This window comes from Nestor notabilis, unplaced genomic scaffold, assembly GCF_000696875.1.
Source record: "Nestor notabilis isolate BGI_N333 unplaced genomic scaffold, ASM69687v1 scaffold3338, whole genome shotgun sequence".
In the NCBI taxonomy this organism is placed as follows: domain Eukaryota; kingdom Metazoa; phylum Chordata; class Aves; order Psittaciformes; family Psittacidae; genus Nestor; species Nestor notabilis.
In genome coordinates this window covers 71,016-82,870 of record NW_009938541.1, presented here as the reverse complement: position 1 = coordinate 82,870, position 11,855 = coordinate 71,016, and the positions used below count along the sequence as shown (strand labels likewise).

Sequence of the window (11,855 nt, the reverse complement as noted above, 5' to 3'; positions counted from 1 at the left end):
TGATTCTCTGCCAGGTGTTTGAGCTCTTTTTCAACTTGCTGTAGTCGTAATCTTTACCCTGGTCCTCACATATTTAAGTCAAGACTAGAATCTCACTGCTACAGGCACTATTCAGCACTGCTAATGCAAGCATGAATAAAATCGCTGTAATTGGCAGAGATTTTAAGATGCTGCATTTTTTTTAGTGGCTTCCTTTTCAGACCTGAGAAGTCAAAGGAATTAATATCTCTTTGAACACATAGCCAAACTTCCAATGCATCTGCAGGACCTGAGATTCTCTAGCTGAGATGCTCTAGTTTTAACCACCCCCTGAAAGCCACCTGACCAATAACGAGACTTGCAGTAAATTTACAGTTGGGGAGTTGATGCTTTATATAAACTCCTAAAATCTGCTGGTTGTGTGAAATGTGTGCCTTGTCTTCTGGAGGATGTTAGACTGCATGGTAACACGGGTCTTTTTTTGCCTTCCTATTTGTAGATAGGCTACTTTTTAAACTGCTAACAGCTTTTCAGATTTGCTAGTAAGACAAACTGATTTTATTCACTAGAAAAATTTAGCCAAGTATTTTTTTTTCTTAAATCCAGCAAAAATGGGCATCTATTTTGTTAGTCATCTGTTGTTACCCTGTTATAGTCCAGTCAAAGACAGCTAGCTGTTCTCAGGTCTGATTTATCAGTCTTAAGAAGGTTAGTTTTTGATAAAAGAAAGAGGAAGGAGCAGATAATTTTCAAAGGTGGATTGAAATTACACAGTTGAATTTATACCAATTGCTGCACAATAAGTGGAACTGAGCATCTGACAAAACAAACAAGCATGCTCTCCATAAATAAAGGGGGAACCAAAAAAAAGAAACCGTAACAAATGCACTGCAATGAGTAAAACAAATGCACTTGTCAAAAGCAAGTACATGTAGTATTGCAGAGTTTAATTTCTCCAAGGGGAGTACACTGTGCACCTGCCCAAACGAAATGTGTGCCACATCCAGCACTTATATTGGCAGGAGAATCAGTTGCTCCCTACCATATTTGTTCCTGGTAGTCAGTGTTTATTTTTAGTATGAAGGAAGTTATGGTTTGCCATTGCTGTGAACAGAGACTTCACGACTGTCAAAGGTTCATCTGTCTGTGGGCACTCAGCAGTTACGGGCTGGTGCCAGGGGCTGCTGCACACAGGATAGTGTCCTGTTGGGGTTTCAGGAGGAGCTCAATCCCGCTCCTTTTGTCCACCAGTTTGTTCTGAAAAATATTTGTGCTAAATAAGGTAACAACCACACTTCTGATGGAGGGTCAGTGAGAGAAGAGGTCATGCATGTCAGCAGCAGGCTGCACAACTCATTCTAGAGAGCAGCTCCACAGTTAGGGACGGGACTCCTTAGTTCTGCTTCTGGCTGCAGGGGGAGAGGATGCAGCCGTGAATAAGTTTGTGTTGAGGGGAATGTGTCTCTTTGTCTCCTGTGGGTGCTTTTGAAAATTCCTGCCTCTGGGGAAAACAGGAAAACAGTGCTGTTTATTTGCTCAGTATTTTTACTGTAGTATTCAACTTCACTGGCTGGGAATCCATGCTCCCTTGACAGCTACTGACATTTTCATTTCTTCTTTATTTTTCTTTCCTGCTACATTCTCCGAGTGTCTCCTTTTCTCCATTCCCCTACTAGTTCATTGCTAAGAACTAACCTATCTCTTGCTTTCCTGTTTTGTCCCATACATAATCAGGAATGAAAAAAACCCATCATTATGATGTATGTCAACATAAGAAACAAGATGTAATACTCCAGCTAGATCAGTAGGGAAGGAAAATGGCCTCCTCTCTAAAGATCTGGAAGAAAAAGGTAGCCCAATCTAGCATGTAAGGTTAGTTGGGGAGAATCCAAACCTTAATTTATGGTAAATGTCAGACCTGAAACAGAAATACATGAAGCATTTGAAATTTGAACCACCACTTGGGTATTTGATAAATGTAAAGTACAATAGATTATTAAGGGACAAAAAGTGGTTGAGGACAAGCTCTAGATGTTTATTTCATGTGTGCAGTGTACCTCGGGCACCTGTGTCTAGACACTAATTATCAGCTTTTCTTTATCACTTCTTCTGGTCTTGCTTCTGTTTTTCTCAATATGTGGTATTTTACAACTGTTTTCCCCCTCCTGGGTTGTGATGGCAATAAGTCAGCCTTTTCCCATGGTCTGAAATTGGAGCCTGGCTGTGACAAATCTGTATGCACACAGTTACAGTTCCAAATCTCACCTATGATTTCATTTTGTTTCTCTTTCCAATCAGAAAATGAAGAGTTTGGCCCAAAGACGCCAGTCTGCGCCATCTTTGATCTTTGTCAAAGCACTGAACAGATCTAGATCGGTCTCAAGGTGAGTCAGTGAGTTTTGCTGGCTGTATGTTTTGCAGTTTCTCAGCCCCAAACTTGAAACATTTTTGAGCTATTGTCCACACCAGGTTGTCAGACACAATTCAGGCTGCCTGGTGGCTGCCCCGCTATGAAGTCTACGGAAAGATGTGATAGACCCAGCTCAAACACTGGGTTATCTCCTAAGAGGGGTTTCCCCAGTGCTGCCGCACTAAGCTGTTCATACCCAACTGGGCAAGCAGAGCTGTTCTGCAGTTTGCAACTGGGCACCCAACATTGGGCCTACTCTGTTCTAATTAATCTGTGGCTGGCCATGATTGCCTGCTGGGGAGATGGCATGGGCAGAAGATGATGCATGTTTCCTACCTTTTCCTTTGTACACTCATGCAGAGCCAGGCATAACTGAGAAGTGGTTATTGTGGGATGGTACAGTTTATTTTGAGCTAAATTTCTATCATAGAATGCTGCATGGTACAGGCTCTCTGGGGCTCTGAAAGCACCTGCTGGTTTAGGACAATGCTTTGGGCCAGGATCTAGTGGTCATGACTTTCTCCCATCCAACATTAGCACTTGTGGGGGTGTCCGGGTGTGAAGCAGTCAGCATTTTTTGCCTTCATCTTCTGCCAGGATCAGCCCTTCCTTTTCCCTCCCTACCCCAACACAGAGCTTCCACAGAAATAGGATTTTCTATGGAGCTAGTCCCCTGTCCAGCCCCAGCCCTGACCTGCCGTTTGAACCACTCTGCACACATAACTTTTGTCTTCCTGCACTACAGTTCATTAGGCTCTAAACTTACAAAACATAAGTGTTTACCAAGAAGTGAACCATCTGGTAGGCTGTTAATGCTTCCAGCTGTGTAGACCTCTTTATGAACAAGCGTTATTCAGGGAAATTAAAGTATGGCTTTGTAAGGAGTATTTTTTCCAACTCTGTGGTGTGTTAAGTAATCCAAGTGTGAGCTTTGGAAAGTTTTTTGTGTTGATCTAATAATACCTGGTTTCATATTTGTCATCATGCAGAATTCCACAGTACTTCAGAAAACTGTGAAAGTATTCTGTGAAAACATTAGAGTTGAAAAATAGGAAAGGAAAACGAGTTGAAACTACTTGCGGGTCTTTTTGCTGGCGAAGACATAAAAGTGGAAACTTAGAAATTAATTCCTGAAGGTATTTGTACAGTTTTGTGTAATGTAGTGGCCTGAGCCTAGAACTGAGAGCCAGCAACATGTTCTGGTTCTGTCTAAAATTTCGTCTGTATCCTCTCTTTGACTTTGTTTCCAGGTCTTTAAAGTAAGATGAATGGGTATTTTGTAACCCCTTCATGAGAATATTGGAATTGTTTAGATTGTACTACCGTATTTATTCTTCATTTGCTATAATTTCTTCATAGTATTTGTAGCTATGTTAATAATTGTGATATTACCTTTTAGGCATAAATGGCATGTTCATAACAGAGGCTGTGAAATTAGAGGCAGACTATTACTACAGGGAGTAACAATAACTGGAGAGTGCAGGGGACAAAGAGAAGGGGTCTCTCAGCTCTTAGACTTTAGGGTTTGCTCTAGTTTATAAACCTGTGTCTTAAGCCTTGCTGCTCAATATTAAGAGAATGAACTATATTTAATGCTTATATTTCAATCTTATGTCATTTTCCTGCTGGGGTTCAGACATGAACATTTTTCTTCAGTTGTGTTTGTTTGTATGTTTGTTGCCTGCTCTGTAAGTATCAGAAATCAGACATAGCAGGAGAGACACTGAGGGAATTTTATGCTTTCTTAAGTGTGAATAGGTCTTGCTCATATAGCCCAGATCAGAATTATTTCCAGATCTGGTATGTGGAAGGATGATTTTTGTAAGAGCAGTTGACCAAGGCTTTGGGGTGGAGAGGGCTGAAGAAGGGAAAATGATACGTTGTTCTGCAGTGAGGGCAATGCTTTGCCTACCCAATGTAGCCTGCCGCTTTCACAACTGATGGATGCCGCCTCAGTCATGTCTGTCCCCCGACTGTGGCATGCAACGATTTAGCTGCTCCTGTTTTGAACTGAAGTCTGTGGCCTTAGTGAAAGGGGATGAGTCTGAGGACCCTGGCGCCAAAGCAGGTGATTTTACAGGTTCAAAGTGTATCAGTTAGAGGGTAACACTCTGGATGGTGTTTATTATTGTGAACAGGAGCAGTAATTCTCACCTGTGCCTGACTTCCTTGTTTGGCTGTGCAAAGCACATTCCTCTTCATCACCAACTGATAGATGAGTTTGAACTCTCCTCTCTGTTGTGTAAATGCTTAACTCTTGTGAAGTGCTTTCTCTTAAAGTGAGCTGAAGAGCAACAAAATGACTTCTCATGTTTTCTAATCTCCTCCAAATGTTTTATCTCAGACCTGTCTGAGCTCGTAGTTCCCCTTCTTGTAGACACAGCCAGCCTGCAAAATCCATTATTCTCCTCTGGCAGTAAGCCTTAATACTGGAACTCCATAACACTAACTTGTTAATGGCTGATTAATGACTTGTAGATAATAAAGCCCCTGTCTAAAGTTAGCAAACATCTGTGAGGGATTTATATGAATCCTCTCACCTCAGCAGCTGGTTCACCTCAATATTTGTTGAAAATAATGAGCAAGTGTAAAGTTTAAAAGGGCAGGAATTACTTAAAAGCACAAGTCAGTTTGTATTTTTGTACCACTTTATATATCAGGTGTCCTTGGTTTATATACAGGGCACTTTCTTAAAATGTAGTGGCACACACTTTGGACAGACTTACTTTGGAGGATTTTAAATTATTCAAAGAAAACCATTGTGACATCTGGAGATGACTGTTTAGCTTTCAGAGGATTAAGGTGTTTTAATGGGAGTGTTGTAGCTGTGATGGCATGAGGATGTAAGAAAGACGAGATGATCTGGCTGGAAAAAGCAGACGTTTGTGTCGTCATCCTCTTCAGTCCTGAAAGAGAAGTAAATCTGAAGTCTTGTGTGCTTAAAAGCTTGGGTTTTTTTGTTTGGTTGTTTTTTTTTTTCCTCCAGTTGTATAATTTGGTTTAATGAAAGTTAAGCCTTCTTTAAAAATCCTGCCTTGCCATGCCAGTCATATAAAAAGAGTTAAAAGGTATTTGTCCTGCAGAAGAATCCTGGGATGGGTATATGGCACCGTAATGCACAGTTGTGCAACCACGCTGTAATCCCTGCCTTGCTCGCCTGTAACAGCAGGCGCCAGAGAAACATAATAAATAATACAGATATTATAGTGGAATTTGGGCCCTTACTTCCAAGAGATGAAAATATGCAGACTATTCATTGCCTCCTGTCCTTGCTTCTCGTCCCTTTTTTTGTACAGTTTCTCTTTCATCACAAAATAGTGATGAATAGGCATTTAGGGGCTCTTTCACATCATCAAATGTCCTCTTTGGAAGCACTTTGAGCAAAGTTATTGTAGAAATACATTGGAAAAGCAAGCTTTTTGTATTTTTCTTGGCTGATACTCAGATGTAAGAAAAATAAGTTTGATTGTTAACTCTGTTAATGCGTATGAAATCAGCAAAGGATTTGGGTTAGTTATATTTGGCCCTGGACCTGTTCCGCAGTTGTAATTTTCCTCTTACTTTTCCTTGGTGTCCTTTAATGAAAACTGCACAACTTAATGAGATACAATTCAGTGTAACACAAATTAAGGGCTTGAAACAGCAATGCTTGGGCCCTGGATTTAAGCATCAGGTCTTGTCATCTCAGAATAGTTTATATAGAATAACAAAGACTTGTTTCAAGACAAATTTGTTCTGCTGTCCCTCAAAACAATTTTCACATGTGACAAAGCCCAAGCTACCAGGTGTCTGCTCTGCATTGGCAGACTTCTGCTCACATCTTGGGTATTTCGCAAGGACGGCCAAATTCTGTGCTGCCGTTGCTGGCAGCTTCCCCTTTCCCAATGCACATCTCACCAGATCTTTATATTTTTACATTCTGAAACTGATTAATCTAATTTCACAATTTCTAAGTCTACATGACCATTTATAGATATGTCTCCTTACACTAAAGGTGTTAAAATATAAGTGATGAAACTACTCTTTATTATAGAATGAAATGTGTTCATGATGTTATTTTGGTGTAATGTAGAAGCAGGTGCTGTTTTGCTTTTTGGTTTGTTTTTTTTTTTTTTTTTTTAAATACATACTTTTTAAAAGGTTTTATGAACAAATCTTTAAAGAACCTGAAAAGGAAGTACCTAAAGAGTCACCCCCCACCCAGTTTTATTATGTTGCTTCTACGGTTGAAGAAGTTAAAAGTAAAAACTGAGAATTTCGGAAGTTTCCAGGGTGATTTTTTTCCCCCTTCTGTACATGGAAGCAGTGTTATGCCATTCACTGAGGGGCTGCTCTTCCTTCTCCCAACACACAGTAAGTGATTCTGGCATGTTGTCTTCCAGGGGTCTTGTGCCAAATGCTAAATATCCCAGATAACGAAGATCATATGTGTAATCTAGTAATACATTCCACTTGGCACTAGTCAAATACAGAGTGTTCCCAAAGTCTTGGACATTGTGTTTTCAGGGTTTTAGTCAGAAGATATGTGGATGATCCAAGCTATGTGACTAGATGAAGACAAAAAAACAGACTTCTAATAAATGTAAATTGCCAGAAGACTTTAACTGTCTCTTTTTCACAGGGAAGATGAGTATTTGGTGTTTCAGGCAAATCCGGTTGCAGGGACGAAGGGAATAAAAGTTCATTGCAAGTAACTAACTTGTTAGGTAGGTATTTCTGTTGTCGTCATTTTGCTCATTCTTCACCCGTTTCCATGGCAGCGAGTAATTTCGCCTAGCAAAATAATCTCTGTGAGGCGTGTTTGGTTGGTGAGGCGCAGCACCTCAGCGTGGTACAGGGACATTAAGGGGGGCTGCCCACCACCCTATTGCACCCCACAGCCGTTGTATGTACTGGCTGTTGCAGGATGAGGCCTTTGTGGGCAGGTATACCCCAAGCAGCCACTGTCCCCTAGGCCATCATGGCAGAGGAGGGTGTTGCTCTCATGCAGCCCCCTTGGGCACCATGACAGTGTTTGTTGGAGTGTGGAGCCACCCAAATGGCGTGGTCACAAGAGATGCGGGTTTTTAAATGCCTTCATTCACCCGCAGGAAGAGGTGTACTGTGGAAGGGAGCCCTTGCAAGGCAGTCTTTCTGAAGCTGCGGGGTTGTGGGTTTTCAGGCTGTTGCTATTACCGGAGTGGTTCCCCAAGGTGAAAGTCCAAGTGGCAGCACCCCAGGGGCAGCCCTGTGTCCTCCACTCCTCACCTTAGTCCTTTGTCTGAGAGACTCCAATACACTCAAGAATACAGAAGAGACATTTTATTAAAGAAAGGAAGAAAAAGGGCAAAATGCCACAAAGCAGAGTTTCCCAATTGAAGGGATTAAGTAGTGCCACTGCGCATTTTATCTTGACTAGGATATTTCGGAGCTTTTTTCATAAAGCTTCAGTTCCAGGAGCCATGTGTTTATAAAAATCACAGTTTCATTAGAAATCAAGTTTCTACTCAGCAAGAGAGAGGGAAAATCCTGTTCTTAAAGACTCAGTCAACAAAGCAAATGAAAAGTTCTCTGCTGCTGGGTATAGTTTTTAGATTTAATTTAGCTTTGAAACTTCTGATCAGTATTTCTTCTGAGATTTTTCCATTTAATGAAAAGTTTAGATGTTTTAACGTTTTATGGTTAATCTGAATGGGCAGAAATCTCTGTATATGAACTTCCCTAGATTTCTCCCATCCTTGTGTCATGTTACCCTGTGTAAAGTAAAAGTACCTGAATTTGTAGAAAAAATGGGATCTTTTTTTAAAAAACAAACACACTATTTTGTATCAAATTGCTCTTCCCTTTTAACGGAATGGCACATAATTAAAATAACTTGTGATGATATTGTAGAAGTCATTTTTATAGTATTTCTAATTCATGCTTGATTTAAGCTAATCATGACACTGGAGTATTGTTTCCTTAAAGCATGTGCTTGAATGCAAAAGTTATTTTAATGTAGTAATAGCCAGGGATAAAATTTTATTAACTGTTAACAAGGAACAGAGTGAACTTTCCAAGGCCTCAAATGGCCTTTTAACTCACAGATTGGCATTCTTGTCCCCCCGCTGTGTTTTTTCTGTTTGGTTTTGTGTGTGTGTGTGTATGTTTGTTTTTGATAAAACCCATCAGTTCTTCATTTATGACATACAAACTGGCTTATAGCAATGTTTGTACATCTGGAGATCGAAATGAGCTGCGGCTCTCAGAGATATGCTGCCTTTTTTATTAAAAGAAAAGGACTAGAGGTAACAAGAAGCAGGGTTTTGGAGGGATTGGAGCTTAAATGAGGGATTAATTTTACAATAAATGACTAATAGTTTAACACTAGCACTTTAAACCAATTCCCCTTTGGGTAGTTGTGACAGTTTTAAGATGAAGGCAGCGAGGGGCACTGCTCATTGGGATGAGGGCAGGGCTTTGCTTGTCCAGATGTCTCACTGTCCACATGTGCTTTTGGCTGCAGCTTATTTTGGGGGTTTTTTGGATCAGGCCTTGAGGTCTGGCGGAGTGCCCCCGTTGTCCAGCCATTGCGTATCCCTGATTTAGACAATAAAGTCTCTGCCAAATGACAGTCTGGCCAAGCAGTTTGGGCAGCAGCATACCTGAGGAAATCGCAGACCAACTCGACCAGACTGCTTTGTGATCATTTATCTTGTGTAAAGAAGCAGAAATCCTCTAACGATGTGCTGGCTGATGTGCAGCCTCTGGTGCTCTCACCTCTGACAAGGGCCAGCATTAAATACACATTGAACTCTCCTGGTGATAGTGCCTTGCTTCCTCTGGTCCAGTTGCTTCCTTGTGGTGCACTAAGCTACTGGTAAGGAGTTTTTAATCACATTACAGGAGTAACAGTCTGTCTCTTTTTCTGTGCATGTGTTTTCAGTGTTCTAGCACCAGGACCTAAATCCAATAAATGATAATAAGCCTCAGGGGCAAGATGTGGGAATAATTTTAGTACCTGAATCTAAAACCATAACTTAAAAAACATCATTTCAATGGCTGTCTGACCTCCCAAGTGCCTCTGTTTTTTAGGCAGTCTGTTACTGACCAGAAAGCTCCCCAAACACCTAGAGCTGTGCTTTTGCACATCCCAGTACAACATGACTGTTGGCAGCATTGAGCAGGTCTGTGTCAAAGAACTAAACACAGCTTTGTGAGAGGCTCCTGAGAAGCTCCATCCACAGACCCTGTTTAATCTTCCTGGGCAAGAGCAAGGCCATCACAAAAACAGCTGCAGATACTGCTCTCCTTTAAACCTCTGGCTGAGGCCACTTTTCTGGACTGCTTGTTTAGGTCAGTGGTTTCCAAACATGCAATGTCAGAGCTGAAGTGGGAAAGCATGGCTCATTGGCTGTTTTGGCAGGGAGAGACCATGGTCTGTGCTGCAGCCACGGTTTGTGCCGTCTAACAAGCTCGGTATAAGCTATGGTAGGTGTTTCTCGCCTGTTCCTCAGGCAGGTCTCTGCAGACCACCACTGCTCTTTGCAAAACTGCTGGCCTCAAAGTTGGTGTGCTTTCAGTGGAAATTAATTACCCAGGTTCAGCTCTCTGCCTCCTTAGGCAATTCATCTTCTGTTCCCAGAAGAGGGATGTAATTAGTACAGCAGAGGGTATTTGGAGTGAGCAGAGACCTTGGAGTGAGGGAGGCTTTCCCTCTCCCTTCCACAGCTGAAGCTGGGCTGCTGTGCAGAAGGACGTGCAATGTTCTGGGGTCAAAACCCTTATGTTCACAGGAGTGAGCTTTGCTCCGTAGGTGAATGGTAAAAGCACTTACCTGGGAGGAGCAAGGCCTGCGTCTGTTCCCAGGGTTATTTTTGCATATCATCCACCAGCACATCCATGTTCAGCCTGTCCTATCCCCTAGCTGAACGTGGTGGTAAGCACTGAGGTGAATGTGCTGGTTTGGATCCTCGTTCACTTACAGGGACCCTGTGCAGCGAACGCTGTCTGCATTCAGTGGGAGTAGGTATCTAAGTACATCTAGTGCGCCCTTGGTCTTCATGGCAGGATTATTCAGAAAATGCAGAGAAGAATGGTGAAGACCTTCACCTGAATGAATAAGCAGGGGTGATGTGTTTTCATCCACTTCCATTCCCTCTCTTCCAACTGCATGTTCTGGTAGTAAAACTGTATCCAGTATTTTGCAAGGCATCTCATTTTATCAGAGCTTCTCTGGTAACAAATTTGGTTGCTGAGCCCCTTGGACTAAGCAACGTCATACTCATTCCCCTCAGCTTTGCTGTCCGAGAGCAGGACAGGTCTCTCAGTGGGAGGTGTGCCAAGTGTGACATGCATTTCTACAAGGAGGTCACTACCCGGACATGGGCAAACTTTTCAAAGACTTAAATAAACACAGGGAAAAACATCTTCATGTGAAAGGCTGTCATGTTTCCCCCTCCTCCGGGCTGCTGTTCTTTGCAGTTAACTGGCCTGTGCCCACTTCGCCCTTACATAAAGTAATTACCATGACGTGCAGGGATGTGGGGAACCTTCTAATAGCTTTTTTCCCCAGCTCAGATTGCAGGTGGAATAGAAACCTCTGACTAACCTGCCTGTGTAGCTATGCAAAGAACTTGTTGAATACAAGGGAGTTAGTTATGGAAGAGCAAACAGGTGCATGTGGCTGCAACTAACTTGTCTGCTGGCTATTCATAGGAATCTGGGTCGTTGCACTTGCAATAGCTAGCAGCGGCAGGCATATCAAGTAATCTCTTCGCTGTAATAGGATAATTCCTGTGCTCTAGTACTAGTACCAAAATATAGCTTAAAGCCCTTGAGGCAAACCGAAGCCAGATTTGTTCCTGTTGCAGCTGGGACAGGTGCAGTCAAGTGACAATCCTGTCTTCCATGTGGCACCCCTATTGTAGGGAAGTGGTCCCTAAAAACTTTGGACAATACAAGGGCTGGGCAGATGCTTCATTCTTGTCTGCAGTGGAGCTTTGTGGAGTTCACCCTGCAGTGTTCTGCAGTTGTGGCAATACAGGCACAGCTGGACAGCAGTGGCTCCAATGACAGCTGCAGCTTGCAGGAGGATAAAGCATGGTGAAGGGGCTTATCTTTTAAAGGCAGTACTTGCAGCTATTTATAGGTCACTTTGTATGTGATTGCTTTGGTTATAATCAGCAAGTTTCCTCTTGAAAAAGGGCAATCAGGGAACAGCAGCTGTTGGATTCCAGGATGGCTTTACCTGGCCACGTATTTGAAGTCTTGCACTGTTTTGAAGGCATTTGTTTTGCTTAAAACTCATTGTTGCCTGACTGCAGACTCTACCCAGGTGGGACAAGCCAAGGAGGGTAAGAGCCTATCTGAATTACTTGATGGATGAGAAAATCAGAGGCTAAAGGGGAATGACTATTGAGCAATGAGACTTTGAGAGACCATAAGCAGGCCCCCCCCGGGTGTTACCTGATAAATAGGTGAGGTGACTGACAGGCAATAAACCTAG

At 42.3% G+C, this 11,855-nt stretch overlaps 1 protein-coding gene across 1 annotated transcript in view; it reads left to right on the top strand.

The window, feature by feature from the left end:
• The first annotated feature begins 2,280 nt into the window (after positions 1–2,280).
• The window catches only part of ARHGAP20 (Rho GTPase activating protein 20), a 52,236-nt gene continuing 42,661 nt past the window's right edge, over positions 2,281–11,855 (top strand). The window contains exon 1 of the mRNA XM_010019357.1: positions 2,281–2,363. Coding sequence (XP_010017659.1) covers positions 2,281–2,363 — 83 coding nt within the window. The remainder of the gene's footprint in view (positions 2,364–11,855) is intronic.